Consider the following 20905-nt stretch of genomic DNA (forward strand, 5'->3'; position numbering starts at 1 on the left):
AGCAGTGATCACTGTAGACAGAAGAAATGAGATTAACTTTATGCTGAAAGATGAAGGAACCTAAAAAGCAACCTATAGCCCTAAGCAAGAAACTTTTGAATTGCCTTGGTGATGGCCAGGTCTAGCAAGACCCACGTTTACTTATTCTAGCAGGGACTCATGCTTTCTTCTTGAGCAAAATCATCGTGCAAAAAGTTTGTGCATCGGAAGCAACACAAGCTTATCCTGTGCTCCTGGTGTCCAAACTCAGTTAACCAGTACAAATTAGTTAATCTGTAGGAAAAGTTCACTCTGAAGTCACAAGATTGATTTTTGTTTGGTTGAAAATAGAGTTCAAGGGCTACAGGAATTGCTCTGTGAATGCACCACATTGACACACTGAAGATTATAATTACTCTCAAATGCCAGGGAGATAATCACTACCAGATAAGTATTTTCTAGAGATTTAGATCTGCCTTAAGTACTTATATGACCTACTCATCTGTACAGCCTAACTGGGAGCTCCTCATATTTGATGGATTTATCCTCCCTGAGCATCTCTGAGATTCTTCTCTTTCGTTGATGGAGAAAATGCAGAAAAGCATATAGGGACTTTCCTAGTCACTGGAGAATCACAAGGTCAGTAAGGGTTTTCTAGAAGGTTTCCTAAATCCAAAGTTAAAGCAGAGACACTAGGATGTGCTTAATCCTGATGGTATTGTGCCTGATTTTCCATGGGGCTTGGTGATCTGGACAGTAAGATGTACAAAACAATCTCTTAACCAGACCTTAGACTAACATGACTAACTATTTCCAATTTTTTTTTTTTGTTCCGGTCTGATTTTAGGACAGAGTCTGTAGCTGAGAAAATGCTCACCAATTGGTTCACCTTTCTTCTGTACAAGTTTCTCAAGGTAAGATAAGTAACGCTCCTGGGTCAGCAGCTGCTTTAATGCATTGCTTCTTGGCAAGGTGTAGTTGGGGTAGCAATGGCTTTGAATGACAGTGATCAACGAATGAGTGAAATTACTTGAGATGCACTCTGAGCCCTCTTACTCCTGCTGGAAGGTCTCCATCAGGAGTTATGTAATAATAATTTTTTTTTAAAAAAAAAAAAGGCCTTCAGCCTTTGAGTCTCATCATTAATGGCTGGGTGGTGACATGTCCTCATGAGGACCCACACTGAGCTTTTAGGCGTGCTAATTGCTGTGGTCCCATACTTACAGCCAGCCTTTTGGATAGAGATGCCTTTTCACCTTCCCTTGACTCTCAGTGCAGATGCCAGATCTCCTTACATCTCATATTATGTCATTTGGACAAGATAACTAACCTCTGCTTGGAAATTCAAAGCTTTACAAACCAATCCCATTCCTCTGAGCCTTTCCAACCCCCAGGCACAACCTGTCAAAGGCTGAATGCATGGGAGAGTTTTGAAGGTCCCTGCAAGGTAATTTCAGTGACTAGTATCAGATTCCCTCTTGCAGCTGAAAGGAAAGGGTACAAGGAGGTGACTCTCTAAAGCACTGCTTTTATAAGTCTTTCCACCCACTCAGCTACTTGTCTTCCTGCCTTAGCCTGAACAGTGGCCTGATAAGTGCATGAGACAGGCACACAGAAGCAATATGCTCCTGGCAGATAAGCTAATTAAGTGGGAGACAGGTGTAGGAACTAAGAAAGGGGCCACTTTACTTCATATTATTAACTTGTTCTTGCCTGGATTTACCAGAGGAAAATGACCTCGCTCACTGAGTTGGGATGCACCGCTGGAGAGGAGGGCAATGTGGGAATGAGGGAAGAAAGAACAAAGGCATGAGAGAGAAGGGAAGGACAGAAGAAAGCACAAGGAGGGATGCATGGCAAGAAATGTGCAGAGGGAGGGCACAGCAAGAGAGGATAGGTGTAGGAAGAAGGGTGAAGAGAGAGTGAATGAAGGGAAGAAGACATTGGTGAAGAGGTTCCTTGGCTGCCTGTGGGGTGCTTGTTGCACCTGACATCACTGATGCAATTGCACAGAACAGGGGGCACCATTGTTCTGGGGCAGCCCTCCCCTCAGTCATTAAGCTGCTCCTGCCCAAGCAGCATTGCTTGCCTTCAGTACAGGAGTGCTCAGGGAGACTGCAGCCACTGCCCAGACACCTGGGATGAGGCACCAGTGGTGCTATCTCCTGCCAGTCCTGTCTCCAAGTCTTTCAGGACCCATCCTACACCTGCTCTGTTGCAAAGGCGTGGCCCAGCAGCAGTCATTCAAACAGCCTTTATATTTTTTGATGTGGAATCACACGGTGATTCACCCAGTGAGGGTGACTCCCTGTGAAGCATCTGCCTTGAGTGGCTGGGGACGGCAGGCAGCAGCAATCACTGAGATATCATGTGGGCTTGGCATCCAGATTTTCATCTATGCTTTTTCTTGCTCACCTGATTGTCATCTCTCACCCTTGCAGGAGTGTGCTGGTGAACCTCTGTTCTCGCTCTTCTGTGCCATCAAGCAGCAGATGGAAAAGGGTCCCATTGACTCAATCACTGGGGAGGCCCGGTACTCACTGAGTGAGGACAAGCTTATCCGACAGCAAATTGATTACAAAACACTGGTGAGTACTCTGAGCATTCTCTACTGTGAGCTTGTTCACCTTTTTCTAGCAAAAGGGCATTTAGAAGAAAGAAGCTAGTGAAGAACACATTGACTTTCTGGGTCTTTCTTTTCTTGCAACCCAGCGGCATAACAGTTGCATTCCCTAACACAATGAAGTTTTGTTGCTGAAGAGTTTTCTTGCAAAGCATGTTTGCAATGACAACTACTTCCAATTTAATTCCACTGTGTTGTATCTCATGTCCAGACCATCTTGATTTCCCCACGGGCATTGTCTGTTGTGTGAAATCCTATGGAGATATTCAGCACCCATCTGGACACCTACTTGTGTGACCTATTGTAGGTACCTGCTTTAACATGGAGGTTGGACTCCATCTTCTCTTGAGGTCCCTTCCAATCCCTGCAATTCTGTGATTCTGTGATTTTGGCATTGAGGAAGATGTTATAGTAGCACAGAGCAGGGACCTATCAGGTCTTCTTCAGAGCCAGTTCAACATTCCTTTTAAGCAAGCTCAACAAAAAGACAAATGAACTTGATTTAAAGGGAAATAGAATTATTTCCTGTCACTGAGTCATTTGCTTCATGATTGCATGGTGAAAGATAGACTGTTTATTCCTAAGCTAGATAGATAGCCTTGGCTTCTATATGAAATCACATCCTTTTTCTGTATGATTAAAGAGCATCAATTAAGGATGAAGAACAATAAGCACCTCTTCTTAATGTAAATATTTGTAGGTCTTCACTTTTTTCCTGGATACACTAATTCCTCTAAGCCTCTGCAGGATGAAGGAAACTTTCTGAGTGCTCAACTCTCCTTGTAATTCCTTTGTTTCCCAGAAGTTTGTTCTCAGAACACGCCAGGTTTTAAGATGATCAACCCTTCCTGCAGCAGAGGGTTGAATTAGATGATCTTTCCTGTCTTTTTGAACCCAAGTCATTCTATGATTCTATGATCAGAAGATGTTTTGAACTTAGCAGCTGATTTTATGCACACCTTCAACTGTGGGATGTTCATTTTGCTTTTATTTAACTTGCTTAGAGAGCTGTATCCAGTCAGTGATAGCTCCTTTGCCTGCATTAGATCTTAGCATAGGTGGGCTGACTCTACAGAAGTCTGTTCTTCCCTGACTGCCTAACTTCAGTTCAATTCAAGTCTAATGAGTTAATGAATGGGTAAACTTTACTTTTAAATAAGACTACAGTTTACTTTTGCATTCTAAAATTTCCCTATTAAATCACCAGAGCAATGCCTCTTTTCCATTATGTGTAGTTGTCTAGTAATTTGGAGACCTGATCCTGGAGAGAATGAGTAAAAGAAAAAAAAATCAGGCACAGAATGATCACTTTCACCAAAGGAAATCCATCCGATCTGTTTAGGCTTGATATAACTCAGCCAGCAAAGGGTAGTAATTATACATCAGCCTGAACAAAGCTCTCTTCCATTTGCTTTGTGTTGTTTGATGTTAATCAGCTCTCCCTCTTACATTTCAAGAGCAGACAAATATAACCCGATAGGAATCTTAGCAGATTTACAGAGATCAGCTTCGGTGAAGAAGATTGAGAAGAAATAGAATATAAATAAGATTGTTCTTCCTTTGTTTCTTCTTACTTCTGTTATATTTTGTTCTTCCTCTACCTATTTTGAGCAGACATTATTCTGTTATCTTTTGTCAAAAAAAATACAGTAATGAAATTAAGCAAGAATTGATTCAGTGCTTTTTAGTATAGGAGATTCAGTATTTGTAATATAGGAATTCACTGAATATCTCCTGTTCTCTCTGTAAAGCATCTGGTCACTGCCGTGAGTCTGTAGTGTTTGTGGCTGAAATTCATTGGGTTCTGTTTCATGACTGCTGGATGGAGTTGAGTCACACCTAGAAACAATCTGTTTATTGCCATTATTCCACAAAGACAAGGCTTCTTTTGGAAGCATTATTCTTTAGCTTTCTTTAATTTTTTAATCCTTATTAATCGTGACCATTATTTTAAGTCTTGGTTTCAAATATGGTTTGAACGAAAAGCAGATCCCAAGAAACTGACTTATCAGAGGAGACAAAAGGAGACAGAACAGTTTCAAACATCTGGAGTCACTAATTTTACAATGTGTACCTCATTCACTAAATTTTTATGGTTTGGGTCTGATTTATTTCCAGGCCAGATAGCTACAGTTTTCTCTGTGCAAAATCCTATAGTTCTCCAAGGAAGCAGCCCATGGTGAGCTGAGGTCTTTGCACTCTAGAACAATTTGTGTACATGCAGGAGATTTTTCAGCCCATAGAATCACAGAATCACAGAATGGCCAGGGTTGGAAGGGACCTCAAGGATCAGGAATCTCCAGCCCCCTTGCTACATGCAGGGCCACCAACCCCCACGTTTAATACCAGACCAGGCTGCCGAGGGCCCCATCCAGTCTGGCCTTGAACACCTCCAGGGATGGATGAGGCATCCACAACCTCTCTGGGCAGCCTGTTCCAGCACCTCTCCACTCTCTCTGTAAAGAATTTCCTCCTGACATCCAACCTAAATCTTCCCTCCCTCAACTTCAAACCATTTCCCCTTGTCCTGCAGTTACCTACCCTTTCAAAGGGGTTGACTCCCCTCCTGTTTGTAGGCTCCCTTTAGGTACTGAAAGGCTGCAATGAGGTCACCCTGCAGCCTTCTTTCCTCCGGGCTGAACAAGCCCAGCTCCCTCAGCCTGTCTTTGTAGGGGAGGTGCTCCAGTCCCCTGATCGTCTTCATGGCTCTCCTCTGGACCCTCTCCCACAGCTCCCTGTCTTTCTTGTACTGAGGGCTCCAGACCTGGACGCAATACTCCAGATATCATAGAGTTATTTTAATTGGAAGGGACCTTTAAAGATCATCTAGTCTAACTCACCTGCAATGAATTGGGACAGCCCAGGTGACACTAAGGTAACTACAGATGATATTTGCTAGCATAAATGTGCATCAGCTACCCAGTAGGTCTTCTCCCAAGATGTATAAACTCAGAGAAACACCCTCTGGTGTTAATGTCTTTGCTAATAGTCAGTTATCATCATCTGTGGTCTGCAGCATTATTAAAAGCCTAGCTGGATTATTCCATCTATGGCAGACAAGAAGATTTCATTCCTGCTGCCTGCCATCTGCCTTTGCCAGAATCGATGGCTTTTTTTAGCCTTTCACCACACCAGAGTCTCTCTGCACAAACCTCCCTCCCTGCTGCCAAAGCTCTGCTCTCACTGGGAGATGAAGGACCATCCATCTCTTACATCAGCTTCATTTCTCTTGACACAAATAATGCAGAGGAGCAAAGGCCTCGATGTGTGTCGGAAGCTGTCAAGAGCATTGGATAATGAGTTCTCGGAGCTGGCAGGCAGGAGCTGCCCAACGTGTATTGAGCAATGGCATGCTCTGCATGGCCCTTGCACACCTTGGCAGAGTTTAGAGCCTAATCAGATCATCCATCCTGACAATGTAGCCCAGGGCGGTTAAATGTTTTGAGCTATGTTTGGTTAAAGCCTTTCAAGGAGTTTTGGTGGCAGGGAGAAGCCAGAAATGAGATACCAAAGGGTTCCCCCGTGCTTGGTCTCTTTGGGCATCCTTCGCCTTGCTGTCTTGCCAAGACATACTGTACCCCTTGGACCTTCTTCAGACTAATCTAGAAGACCAAAACTGTAGTGATGTCCTGGTCTCAGGGTGAAGTACCCAAACAATACAGAGAGCTCAGGATGAGGGTCCCTATATGGGTAACCACAAGCTGTGTGTTTGTAATTTAAATGCCAGTAATCCCCAGTGGAGATGAGGGCTTAGTTATGCTAAGCATTGCATATATGTGTATGTGAATTTATATATATATATATATATATATACATATATATATATATATATATACACACACTTAGAGACAGTTCATGGCTGGAAGGGCTGACGGATAAAAAGCCCAAGGTATAGAAAGAAGGTCAATAAACACAAATCCAGTGAGATACTATAGCCCAAGGTCAACCCTGACCATGGCAGGGGAGTTGGAACTAGATAATCTTTAAGATCCCTTCCAACCCTATGATTCTATTAAAAAGTCAGTGTGAGAGCAGGGCTCAGAGGTGACTATTTTCCTTGCTCCCAGTCCCATATCTTTCTGTGTTGACCTCTTGACTAGCACCCTCATTTTGCTGTGCTGACACAGATCTCAGTGCGTGAGTTGCATTCCTGAAGGCAACTGAAGATGTTTACATTGGTGCTGAATCTCTCTGTAGAGCTTGCTGTGACTGATATCAGCTCTATCCAGTTTAAGTGAGCTCACACCAATGAGACCTGCAGAGTAACTTCATCTCCACGGGCATGTGGACCCCTCTAGGATTTCCAAAAGAGCTGATCTAGCCTGTATTACCATGTCATTTCCCTACAAATGTGTAGCAGGAAGGAGGCAACTAATAACCTCAACACTGGATGCATTTCAGCACCGCTTTTTATGTATAACTCTGTGATCATTTGAGATGAAAGATGCCTCAGAATTATACAACTGTGCCGTTGTCATTATTATCTGAATTGATGCTTCTTCAATACTCCTGAATGTGGCACATAAATAATAGCATTATGATGTAATCAATATCTCATATTTATATCTACCCTTTCATCCAGAAAGATCACAGAGCTCTTTGTAAGCAATATCTTCACAAGTCCCTCTTCGTTAAGTATAAGAGCACCAAAGGGAGCCTGTTGAGCCAATATATAATTATACTGATACAATTTCACCCAGTTTCATGCCACGTTTAGATCTCACTGAATCTTGGTAGATTAGATGGAATGTGATATAGGGTCCAGTATCTCTTGTATACTACAGAGAGGAATTTATGGTCAAGGTAAAATTTGTCAAAGTCACCAAAAATAACATGCCCGCACATATAAAAGTTGCAAAGCAGCATTTAATGACTCTATACAGCCAGAAACTCCAGCGAACACTGCTTCCAAGTGCAAAGGTGTGCTAAGTTTCTAAAGGTTTATGGACTTCACACTTCTGTAACGAGAGCAGAGCACTTGACATAGACATGGCTGAGAGTCAGTGGACAAATTACTGTTAGATCCTGTGTTTGTTTAAAGCATCCATCCCTCCCCACTTCATATGCTTTGCATTTATTCTTGGACACGATCTTCAGGGAAAATTATATTCTCCTTCAGAGTAACCAGAGGCCTCTCGAGTTGAATGAATTTTCTTATTCTTTATGTGAAAGCAGCAAGGCTTTTTAGTCGCTGTTGTTTTGTATATCTTTTTAAGAAGCCCTGCATTTCAAATTAATAGCATGAGAAGGATCCTGGTTCATCCTATGCAGAAGATGGACAAAGTTAAAGCGGAGAGACGAAAGATTACTTTTACCTGTACTGTCAAAGTCAGATGGGAATGTAAGGAGGCTGCTACAATACTTAGACACCTTGCCAGATCTCTAAGGAACAGGGAATGGGTCAGAGGCCAAGGAAAGGTCTGGATACCAGTTCAGATCTAGCCAGAGTCTGGTTGTGTTGTCTGGTAGCATCTGGGTGAGTGTTATTTTGAAAGACCTGCGAGAAGGTGGGTGTGAAGGGTTGATCACAGGGTACTGGCACTGTTGTGGCACTGTGTAGTTGGTCTCACTGCCTCTTTCCCAGGTCCTGAGCTGTGTGAACCCTGACAACGTGAACAGCTCCGAGATCCCTGTGAAGATCCTGAACTGTGACACCATCACACAAGTCAAGGAGAAGATCCTGGATGCCATCTTCAAGAACGTGCCCTGTTCCCACCGGCCCAAAGCTGCTGATATGGACCTGGGTATGTGAGTGCACAATGGGCTCTGAAAGACCCATGGCTTGTGGGAGAGGGGACACAGTTGGGCTCAACCCAAGCACTTTGCTGTGGCAAGTGCCACCTCTCCAGGTGCTCAGGAAAGGCAAAGTGTCAGGAATGCACAGAGGGTAGAAGAGACCGAGTAAAGTAATGCAAACTCTCCTGGCTTGTGAAAGCTCTACTGCTCCAGCCTCGGGGACTTAAAATCTCCAGTAGTCATCCTGCTTTTCTGCACAGTTTGGCCTATGCAAGGCACATCCTGCCAAACCTTCTGGAAAAGAAAGTACCAAAAGCACAAGGTGGTGTTGTCAGCAGTGTTCAGGCTGCTCAGATTTATTCCAAGCTCTTCTCTGGGCGGTGAAGGCTTGGATAATGCATGTCTTCTTGCTGAGTGTCACAGACCAAGCAGAATTAATTTCTCATCATGTGGGAACAGGAAAGGGGATAAAGCATCCTCCGTTCAATGGGCTGCATCCATCTCACCCTGACTGCTTCCTTCTCCTACCAGCATCCCTCCACCAGCAGCAGGGCTGGGAGGTGCTGCTCTGACATTTCCAGCACTAACATTTTAAGGAAAGATCCCTCTGTTTATGAATTCTTGCTTTTTTGTTCCCTTGTGAGATACTGTGCTTGGAGGGTGGAAAGGGCTACACCAGCTTCACTTGCATTTTAAGTCAGCTCTGGGGCACACAGCCTCAAACAAGGATACCTCTGGGGCCAAAATCAGCTTCTGTTCAAAACTTGGAGCAAGGGCATGAGGGCAGTGAGATATCTGCAGCTGGATCCAGAAGCAGATCCAATACAGCACCTGGAGAACTGTATGAAAGGCTGCAGAACAGTCTGCTCGGGGCATTGCTGAGGTGTCTGGCTCAGGGCTGGGACTGCATTGTGTGTGACGATCAGCCAGAATTTGCCCTTGGTGACCTTCAGTGAAAGGGGCTTGAGTGGAAAATGATGGAGTCTATAAAAGTCAGCGCAGGAGAGGAGGAACCAAAAGGAGAGGGAATGGATGGATGCCAAGAAACAATTCACAGCAATAACAGAGGCAGAAATAAGAGGTCAGGGATTAAAGTTAAGTGTGTATATGTGTGTGCGTTTGTGTAGGGGAGGAGGGGACTCCTGACAGAAACTGCAGCAAGATTCCTGCTCATGTAAGGCAGTTAGAATAATGAAATGATCTGCCAACACCAGCAGCAGTAAAGAACAGGTCATATATATCATGAAGAAGGGACCCAAGGTGATTTTGGAGATGCTGTGAGTCAGCAGTGAGTGCAAGGGTGAGGATCAGGCCAGGCAGGGAACCAGGGCAGAGGAGATGGGACTATTGGGATTGACAGCCAAACCCATTGATCTGTCTGGTGCTGGAGGGTGATCACAGAGCCCATTAGGTTTGGGTCTCAGGCTGGGTGTGGGTGGCAAATAGTTTGTTCTGCTGTGGGGATGAATGTTGCTTCCATGCTCAGAGGCAGGGATTTGTACGTGTGTATTGAAATCATGAGGGATAAACTGGAGTACACAGATTTTATTGCGGCTCTGACAGCTGAGAGGTACAGAGCAGTGTGTGGAGGGGATCTAACTAAAGCCTGCAATTCTGCACCCAGGGCTTTGCTGCTATAGATAATTTTGATATTCTGAGTAATGCTGAGGGCCAGAAAGCATGTGCAGCCCTAACAGAAGGGCTGAACACAGTCTTGTCCACACTGACAAGAAACTGCTAAATGAGCAGCTGTTTGGCCAATAGCATTGATGATGTAGTTGGCAATAATAATAATATTCTTATGCTTAATGATAATTAATATATAGGAAGATACAGATAGAGAAAAAACAACCCAAAACATCTTCTCATCTAGATAAAGAGTCCTGCCAGCAGCAATATAGTTTCAGGTTCCCTTATCACAGCAGTTAATAAGGTGGGAGGAGCAGAGCTGGCATGAGTGAAACAGGAGTAAGTGGGCATGCACATCCAGCCACAGCTTCAGCCCATCCGCTTTTGGGTGAACGTGCTTCTTGGCACCTGACATCCTTCAGTGACAGTAAGAGCAGCAATGAGAGAGCAGAAAGCAGTGTTAGGCATTAGGAAGCAGCACAGAGCTCTCAGCATCACCCTGCCCCAAGCTGAAAGCTCAGAGGGTCAGCCCCTCCAGTGCATGCTAAGCAGTGGGTCTGAGCAGATGATTATCATCTGGCCTTGAAATCGATCATTTTCTAAAGAGCAACACTGTTTTCTATTGCAAACGCAATTTTCTAGGCTTTCTGGCCACACTAAGGCCAGATTGCTCACATGAAGAAAGCAAACAAGCTAATGAGTTATTTTGAGTTGTTAAATGCAGGGTAGCTGCAGGCAGAGTGACTCGTATGTGTCGCAAATGTCATAATGTTTTGCAGTTACCCAGACAACTCATGGAGGGGGTTGTCAGCTGAAAGCATTTATTTTGGACACCCTGAGGTTACATTTTAGTCCAAAACCCAAATTGCAGCTCTCAAAGCAAAGGCTTCTTTCTACTGTGGCTATTTTTGTTATTATTGTTTTTTTTAAAGCCCTTGCCATAAATAAAATATTCCCCATCTTTGGGAAAACATTAAGGTGTGAGAATCACCAAACAGAAATTTGGCTCCATGCTGAGGCATTCACTTTTCCCTGAGCCTTTGGAAAGGGACTGCTGAGGCGGAGGCAGTTGGGTTGAATGCCTTGCACGCTCAGTGGTATTGGCTCAGCCTCACTGTGGACCTCATCAGAGCAAGCTGTCAGTGCTTCACCAGCATGCAGTACTGAGGTGATGGGCTGAACATCTAGGAACCATTTAAACAGAGTGCAACTGGATCATATTTATAGTAAGGCAGAGAACTGGGCAGGCTGGAGATTTGGGCACAGAGGAACCTTGTGAGGTTTGGCCGGAGCAAGTGTAGAGTCCTACACCTGGGGAGGAATAACTGCATGCATCTGTATGGTTTGTTGGCTGAGCTGCTGGAGAGGAGCTCTCTAAAGAACCTGGACCTCCTGGTGGACAGCAGACTGTCCATGTGTCATCAGTGTGCCCTTGTGGCCAAGAAGGCCAAAGGCAACCTGGGCTGCATTCGAAAGAGTGGAGCCAGCAGAGCAAGGGAGGTGATCCTCCTCCTCTACTCTGCCCTGCTGAGGCCACATTTGGAATATTGTGTCCAATTCTGGGCTCCCCAGTTCAAAAAAGACAGGGATGTCCTAGAAGGAGTCCAGCAGAGTGCTACAAGATTATGAGGGGCCTGGAGCATCTCTCCTATGAGAAGGGCTGAGACAGCTGGGACTGTTCAGGCTGGAGAAGAGAAGACTGAGAGGAAATCGTGTGACTCTTGATAAATATGTAAAGGGTGAGAGCCATGTGGACAGGACCAGACTCTTATCATCGCTGCCCAGCAGTAGGGCAAGGAGTAATGGGCACAAACTGGTGTGTCGGAAGTTCCATACAAACACAAGAAAAAACTTTGAGGGTGACAGAGCACTGGAACAGACTGCCCAAGGAGGCTGTGGAGTCTCTTTCTCTGGAGAAATTCAAAACCCATCTGGATGCCTTCCTGTGTGACCTGCTGTAAGGAAGCTGCTTTGGCAGAGGGCTTGAATTCAGTGATCTCCAGAGGTCTCTTCCAACCCCTACAACACTCTGATTCTGTAACTTGCATGTAGAGGTTGAAATACTTAATGCCTCTATCTGTTCTGATACAAGCTTCTTTCCAACCATGGTGATCTTTTTCCATGTTAGAAGCAGAGCTGAGTTTCTTCGATTCTTAGAAATCATCTCTTAACTGGACACTTCCTCAGTTTTTGTTTCCCACACATCTGGTTGTACTGGAGGCAAAGAGGCAAAAGGTTTTCTTCTTCTATTTCTTATGCTAAACTGTCTTACTTGGAAGTTATTGGGAAATGACGAAAAACTCCTAGGACTGGAAGACTAAAAGCAGCCCACCCTGGGCTCTTACAAAAAATCCATCATGAGCACAAGTGATCATGAAAAAGGCATCAAGAATGAATAAGCTAGATGCAAATGTTCCCCTTTCCATTGTTGTACACAGTCACAAATCTTTTCATAGCCTTTCAAACCAGACTTAAGGTCTATAGGAAAAGGTTGTGAAGCAGAGCAGAGTGTATACAGATAACCAAAATGAACTGTGTGCATTGTGACCTACAAATGCTCATAGAGGATAGGATAGACAATGATGACTAGCTCAGAAGAAGACATCTGGAGTGAAATGAGACGTCTTACAGCTCTGAGTGTTTCAGTTGCCCCTGAAAAATCTTTTCTGTGCTGTTCTATTCTCTGTTGTTCTCTGGGCATCTTCATGGTAATCAGGATCAGAGTGAAGGCACAAGGGAGGTACAGCATCTGTAAGATCAGAGGTGCAGGACATCTCCCCCTCTCCCACCTCCTAGTAGACTCACTCCTTAGCAAGGCATTGCTACCACTCAAACAAGCTCCTCTTTATTGTTGTCCCCTGGAATTTCCCTTTTTCTGAGTCAAGTTGAACGGAAAGGTTGTTTCTTAAGGAAAAAAAAAAAAGAAAAAAAAAAAAGAAGTAATTCCTGCGTGCAATAAAAAGATACACTATCTGCTGAATGAAATATAAAGGCTTCACAGCAGCTGTCTCCTGAGTTTGCATTTACCACTGCTCCTGATTGGAAGGCTTGATAAAGATAATGGGATTTTTACCTCCCTCCCCCTCTCTCTGGAAGGTGGACGTATAACAAATTGGATTGGAGTGTGTCTCTCCTTTGTGCTGGCTCACAGAGGAGTGGGCAGATCTGATGAGAAAGGGGATGGGGTGCTGGCAGCGAGGACAAAGCTAACAGTTTTCACTTAGTGCTGTGAATATGGATGTCAGGGTCACCTTTTCCTTCTTTTGTGTCCTCCCAACCTGTTCCTCTGCATCATAGAATCATAGAATTGTTTGAGCTGGAAGGGACTCTTAAAGGTCATCTACTCCAACTCCCCTGCAATAAGCTGGGACACCTACAGCTAGAAGAGGGACATCTACAGTGGTGCTTCCAGACACCACATTTCTTTGCAGATTGTTCTGTGACCACCCATAAATAGTAAAGAGAAGCACATAGCACTGCTCTGAGGTTAGAAAAAGTTGGGGATTCTTTCCCTGTTATTGCTCAGATTCATGAGAAAGTGCTTTGTATTTGGTCTGGGCAAATGGGTCGTGAAGCTGAAGCAAGATGCTCTGAGCCTGCCTTGCAGAGTTCACAGCCCCTTCTCTTGCTCGTGAATGGGTCTTGTGCAAAGTCAGGGTGGTCCTTGCTCTTCTCCACATGACCCATTTTTATTTTTTTTTTATGAAGGCTGAGGGGAAGGAGATTTGGTAATCGCCTGTGTCTGAGTGGGAGTGTAGGGGGACCCAAGATATACACAGAAGACACAGTCCTATGGTTGCCAAAATATCCCCATAGCAAAGGGAAAGCTTCTGCTGCTCTGAGGACCCTGTTCAGCCCTCAAGTGTGGAGAAGCAGAATGAAGAAAGGCATGCCTACATTTCATATCAGAGCTGAGTGGAACTCAGAGAACCCATGGATTCTTCCCAAAACACTGTATGAGTGTATGTCCTTTCCCAAAGATGTGTGAATAAGGAGGCAGCATGCTGAGACACGATGGAACAGGGTCAAAGAGACACCATGGGGATTTAAGGGTTTTGGTATACCCTGCAGAATGCTTTATAAAAGCACTGTGTCCCAGCCCAGTTCCAACTTAAATTTTGTGTTCTTCCAAGCAATGTCTGTGATCTGTTAGCTTCTGGGAATCGTGTCCAGGGGGCAATGAACAGAGTGTATCATCTTCGGACATCACAAGGATAATATAGGTGAAGATCAGAGGAGCTGCAGTGAATGAAGGGCAGTTTAGTATCAGTGCTTAGCCAATGTAACCTTCGCTTACTCTATCAGTATCTCCAGCCAAAGTAGCATCCAGCAATAAACAGAGCAGCTGACCTCTTTGTACTAATTTAAATGAATAATAAAGGCAAGGGCAGGTTTCCCAATACATTTTAATTATGTGATAAGAAAACTGCTGAAACCAAAGGAAATTTGCAATGGTCCTTGCATTTTTATGTTAAGAGAAATAAGCAGGGGTGGCAGGTGATGTCTCCACATCCAAAATTTCTTTTTAATTAACTCCAGCAATTGAATAGACTTTTTGCTTGGGCTCTTGCTCCCTGTCTGGGTCACTGTGTTTGAGGCATGACAGTCAGAAAGGAAGCTTTGGATGGTTTTCTGTGGTTAAGCTACAGCCATGACTGGTGTCACAAAGGGATGTTACATGTCTCTTCTTTTGGTCCTGTCTACATGTTCCTTGCCTACAGGCAGGTTTGTGAGCACTCTTCGGGACAAGCTGTGTCAATCTTCCACGTGAAGCATCCTTCAAGACTTCTACAGAAGATTGGAGCACCCTGGGAAGTGATGGGGTGCTCTAGTACTGCAGAAGGAAACACTCAGCATTTTGAGGTGGAAGCTAGAGAAGTGGTATGGTCAGAAATTGGAACCCCTCTGCTCGCAGACATACTGCTGAAGCCCCAGTAAAGGGTCTGGTACTGCAGCGAGCCAGACACTGCTCTGCCCATTGGAGCCCTGTTTTGACAGTTAGACATGTAATAGAATCATAGAATCACAGGATCATAGGATCACAGAATGGTTTGAGATGGAAAAGACCTCAAAAATCATCTAGTTCTAACTCCTCTGCCATGATCAGGGACACTTTCCACTAGATCAGGTTGCTCAAAGCCTCTTCCAGATTGGCTTTAAGGGTTAGGACGTTCAGTTTCTCTGAGCAACCTGTTCCAGTTCCTCACCATCCTCATAATAAAAATTTCTTGCTAATATCTAATGTAACTTCACTCTTTTCTAAGTCATTAGTTATTACCCCTTGTCCTGCTGCTGCACTCCCTGATTAGGAGACCCTTCCTGGCTTTCCTGTAGGTCCTCTGTAGATACTGGAAGGTACCATAATGTCAGCGTCTCTGCCCCTTAATGAAAATGGGACACTGACTAATTTCTGTCCCTGAAACAAGTGATGTTCATTTTCTTATGTCACAAATTAACAGATGACCTGCAGAGGGCAAGTGGATCTTAGTAACAGCCACAATGAAGAAAGAACAGCACCAGGGAGTAAACTAGGATTTAAACACTACAAATAGATGCACCAGGATTTGCTCCATTCAGCTCTGCAGTTGGAACAAAATCTCTGTGGTCATTGCTTTATTTATCTGTATAAACTTTCACCGCTGTGTGTTGCTGTGCAATAGCTTTGGATCTCTCGTGTGTGTGTAGGCATCTGCTCTATATTTTTTGCACTCTTCAAAGGGCTGACTGTTTCTTGTGCAATAATAACTTAATGACAGCAACATTATTTTATCGAGTATAAAGAAACTGGTCTGGTTAACTTAGGACTTGACTGTGAACTTTGCCACATGACTCTTTTTTCGTAGCTCATGTACCGTTTATGTGAACGTGTCGTGATTCATCTGTCTTAGAATCATAGCTTCACAGAATGGCCTGGGTTAAAAAGGACCACAATGATCTTCTTAACCCTCCTGCTATGTGCAGGGTCACCAACCACCACATCAGACTGCCCAGAGCTACATCCAGCCTGGCCTTGAATGCATCCAGAGCCTCCTTGGGCACATGTCCACCCTTTCCCTCTGTTACTGGCTTTGGGCATTATGCATTCACATATTGTACATGGTTGGAGGCATCTGACAGAGCATAATGACCACAACTGATGTGGTGCTACAGGTGTGCACGTGTCACCACACAGGTTATGAGCACAGGAATTTACAAGGCTCTGAGGGCTCTGCAGAGCAGCATTCAGTATTCTTACTCTCCTTGCAGAGTGGCGGCAGGCAAGTGGAGCAAGGATGATCCTCCAGGATGAAGACATCACAACCAAGATAGAGAATGACTGGAAGAGACTCAACACGCTGGCACACTATCAGGTAACTCTGGGAGAGGGTGGTTTAGAAGGTAAATCAGTCAAGAAGGTGCTAAATAGAAGGGTAAAGTGTTGTTCTCCAAGATGCAGAGTTAAACAGTTATTGAGTGGGCAATAACTGAACAGAGCTCCTGTTGAGCACATCCATCCCACTCCTTCTTGGAGCATCATTAGAGATGAAGACAAGGGAAGAAATAAGACTCCATCTCTCTCGAAAGAGGCAGTTCGGGTGAGCAGAATGTGAAGAAAAGTGTTTCTTAAGAGAACAACATGGATTAACATTTCTCATGTTGACAAACAGAAAACAAGCCTTTCTTTCTTCCTTTTTCCAATGCATCAAAGGCCTTGTAATGCTAGCAGAGTCCAGAAGGACGGAAAAGAGAAAAATGGAAGAGAAGAAGATGTACTGTCTGAAAAAAAAGGAGGAGGAAAGCAGCGTGAGTGGAGAGAGCAGTGCAGTGGAGATGACACTGCCCTAAGATCCTCTGATTTAATCCCTTTGTGACCTTGTCTTAAGACAAGATTTCTCATCGTCTCTTCATAACCTTGAGACCTGTAGGAGAGGGATAAAGATGTCCAAATGCATCATACATAAGTGTTAGATTTAATGAAAATGGAGTTTTAGTCAAAAGGTCCCCCAGTTCTTTCCACTCCTGCAAATAAATAAATAAATAAATAAATAAATAAATAAGTGGATAAAATAAACCAACTCATTAAGTTTAATCCGATGCTGACAATTCTGTCATTTCTTTAATCACACCTCAGCAATATGTGTTTCATAACAAGATATCTTTCTCATTTAAGGGCTGACCTGAGGAGGCAGCAGGCAGTCATTTGAAAAAGGAATGAAACTTTTCACTTCAGATTGACTGAAGGATTGCTGGCTGACTCCAGAACACATTTTATGTTTTTTGTTTTTTGTTTTTTTTTTTGCAAGAAGGAAAGGCTTCTATTTCATTTCATCAACAGACCAAGTATAATTTTTTCCCCCTTATGTGCTTTTTTCTATTGTTTGCTTCAGGCAGTGAGCCCCCATGTCTATGGATGAATAGGGGCAGAATAGGTCCACAGCTGCTGGGGATTTGAGCTCTGCATTGCTTAACCTGGGGCACTCACTGATATTTCTGCTGCCTCAGTTTCCTTATATATAGAGTGGGGCTGAAACTACAAAAAGCCTGTAATTGCCTTCCACAATTGCTGAAGGGCTATTTAATTAGCCACTGCAGTGCTTTGAAGATCAAAAACTCCATGCAAGTGCTAATTATTATTATTACACAGACAAGAGCTAGAAGTTGTTAGCATTTTTTTTTCACCTATCTCCTTTTTATGATGTCTTATTTATCACAGATATTCCTGATATGGCTCCTCTGAGCTGCTGACTTGTTAACATTTCTGATAAAGGACCCACATGAATCACTTAGCTGTAGAAATGCAAAGCCTGGCTCTTTTCAGAAAGCTCTGCTTTCTGTTGGAACACTATCCCACTATGTCCTCACACAGCCTCTCCATCCCTGCTGAGATCCTCTGAAACAGCAAAGAGAAAGAGTTCATGGTGGTCAATTCTAGCCAGCAGGGCATTTGTTGCCTGAAAAGGGGAGACTGTGCACTGAGAGGCTGACAGGATGAGTCAGAGTGGAAAATGTATGTATCTTCATCTAAGCTGTGTATCTAGATACTACTTGCAATCAAGGTGGGAGGAACAAAAAACTTCACATCAATTTTCCCATCCTTATGAGACTTTCCATCCTCGATGGCTTTTTTTTTCCTGTAAATACTTATTTCTCTCTACTTGAAGTGACTAGCATAGCTGCAGGAGTCTACCCTGCAGTTGTCTTCAAGGAAATAATATGAACTCTGGTGTTAATTTTCACTTTTCACTCTCAGAAAATTTCTAGAGAACTGGACAGTCACCTCCATACCAGCCATGTCATCATTGATAATGTTGTCTCCTGTAGGAAAACTCACTTTAAATAGTTTTACCATGAAACAGCACTCCAAATCCTAATTCCTAAGTTAATAAATAAGATGTGAGCTTTTCTTGCTCCTGACACAACTGTAGGTTTAATTTAAGTTTGGACCTAACATAGGAGCCCCATTTTTAATCTCTCCCTTCATCGTTAAATATTCTTCTGTGAACATCTCAGCAGCACCTCAGTAGGGCTGATACCTGTATTTGAGTCAGGTCAGGCAAAAATGGCTGATTTGGATACACTTCCTTCATTTGGGAAATGAAATGGTGTAAAAGCAACTTATGTTTGTGATTTGGATATCTAAAGATCCTTAACACTGATAGCTCTTGGTCGAAAACTGCTACGTAACTTGCAACCTTATCCTAATTTCTCCAGTCTGCCTCTGCTCATAGGAAGTGCAGTTTCCAATGTCTGTTCCAGTGTCATAGTCCTGGTCATTCATTAGCTTAGGTCTCAGGTGATTTCTCTGCTGTGAAAAATGACCCTGTAGTAGCTCCAACCTTTCTTGAAGTAATACTGTGGTTACAAGTTAATCGCTTTACAGCTGTGTATGAAGACAAGTTATTTTATTCTACTCACCCTCTCATCCTGACAGCTGCTTCCTCATGAAGAACCTACTGTCAGATCAATGCAAAGACCCACACTGTCCTCACTGGGCTTTATCCCAGGACTGTCTGCTCGTCATCTGTTGTCCTGGTACTCGAGTACAACCTTCTAGTGGTGTAACAGGAGATTTTATTACTCTTTTTGTTGTTGTTGTTGTTAACAAACCCTCTAAAGAGAGCACTTGAAGCTTTGGTAGAAAATTACTGACTTGCCTGCAGTGGCATGAGTTTATGTCTCAATTTCTGCTATTTGAATTCCTGCTGTCCTTGGCATGCTCCTCAGAAGCCTATTAACAAAGTCAATTTTTCTCTTTAGGTGCCAGATGGATCTGTGGTAGCTTTAGTCTCCAAGCAAGTCACTGCCTACAATGCAGTCAACAACTCCACAGTCTCCCGAACCTCAGCCAGTAAATATGGTAAGGACCTGTGTGCTGGTATGGATCAAGAGAGCACTGCAGGAGAGATCTCAGACATCGTTGTGGTCGCAAGACACTGAGCAGTAGCAACAAAAATGATAGGCAGATGAATAGTTGACATGATTCTTTGGTGGATGGCAGGAGGAAAGGATTTACTCATCTAAAATGTTGGGATCTGGTCCAAGCTGTTGAGCCAAATGGAATGCTCTTGGGAAGTACTTCTTCTCTCCTATTAGATAATGGAGGAGCCTAAATAATTAACAGTGTACATTTCAGATCACTGTGGTCAGATGGAAAGCATCTCACTCAAAGTTTTCACAGGGAGAGGCAAGGGAGAAGCATTGCACTGTGTAAGAGCTCAATCACTTTGGTAGGAAAGGTCTGTTGTGAAGAATCTATGGCACAGATTAGAGGCCTCTGTGGCTAGAAACAGCCAAGACAGAGGGCACTGCTTGCATACTGTTATATTTTAGTGTGAATATTATGTGTCTCATCCTGCTATTTTATTATCCCAAGGGAATTTACACCTGGAATAATACTAAAAACAGCTTGCTGAGGTCATTTGTCAGTGTATCTCAGAGCATTGCACTGTTCTTCCCACTTTACACATGAGACAACTGAGAACGAGACAGCTGTCACCCCAAGATGCTATGATGGCATGGGAGGGCAAAGACAAATGTCTCTAATGTGCAACCAGAGTGTTGCTCCATCCATGATGCAGTTAGCGTATCAATTTACTATTATTTTTCCCTATGTATGAAGGCATCTTTGATCCTTCTAGTTCCCTTTAGGCTTGAGGGAAAATACAGCTACTCAATGTCCAGAGGAACCCCCTTCCTCTTTCTCCAAGGACATAAGCAATCCAGCAGACCTTATTAATATTCATCCAGTTTGTCATGTTGTTGCAATTACTGAAAGACACAGTGACCTTTGAAAAGGAAGACTTAAGGGGGGTTAATTTCTCTTGGATTTCTTTAATTCTTTTGCCATTTGATTTTTCAGGGGGAGGGTGTGAGGAGGGATACGGGGGGAGGAGAAGATGTAGTGGGTCACAAGTGATTGTTAATTGCAATTAAGTAAACAGCATCCAGAGAGAAAAAGGATATTCCATCTAATAATTAATATGTAGAGATTGGTAGTGCATTAATAAGCTTGATTCAGATCTTGCTGTAGAAATGTGCAACACTCTTCTGTTAATCATGGTTGGAAAAGACTCAATCTGTAGCATTGCTAGCAGGGGGAGGGGAATGCCTCATGGCATCACTCAGGGACAAAGGGAAGTACTGTCTGTAGGATAAAAGTGTCTTTGTGGAGGTAGTATGCGTGGGCCCTCTGGAGTTCTGGTTCACTTTCTATCAAAACAAGATTTAGAAGCAGAGACTGAAGAGAACAGTTGGGTAGAAGTTATTGGATTGCTTTGTTGCCAAAGGAGAAAGAGGAAGCGGCTCCTCCTGAATTTGGTGTTGGGGAGACAGGCAAGAAGTCATATTGGTTGCATCAATATTTTCATGCAAGAAGGCCCATGACCTGTTCTCTGACCATAAGGCCAAGAAGCTTGGTCAGATATCAACCACACAGGTAAAATAAGCTGAACTTGCCCC

General features: G+C 43.6%; 1 protein-coding gene across 1 annotated transcript in view; it reads left to right on the forward strand.

Annotated features, from left to right (window-relative positions):
- LOC122180603 (plexin-A4) overlaps positions 1–20905 on the forward strand; it is a 155436-nt gene that overhangs the window by 110416 nt on the left and 24115 nt on the right. The window contains exons 19-23 of the mRNA XM_042872344.1: positions 827–893; positions 2421–2567; positions 8187–8346; positions 16214–16317; positions 19205–19304. Coding sequence (XP_042728278.1) covers positions 827–893; positions 2421–2567; positions 8187–8346; positions 16214–16317; positions 19205–19304 — 578 coding nt within the window. The remainder of the gene's footprint in view (positions 1–826; positions 894–2420; positions 2568–8186; positions 8347–16213; positions 16318–19204; positions 19305–20905) is intronic.

Source organism: Lagopus leucura, unplaced genomic scaffold (genome assembly GCF_019238085.1).
Source record: "Lagopus leucura isolate 7727_CA_CO unplaced genomic scaffold, USGS_WTPT01 Super-Scaffold_100008, whole genome shotgun sequence".
In the NCBI taxonomy this organism is placed as follows: domain Eukaryota; kingdom Metazoa; phylum Chordata; class Aves; order Galliformes; family Phasianidae; genus Lagopus; species Lagopus leucura.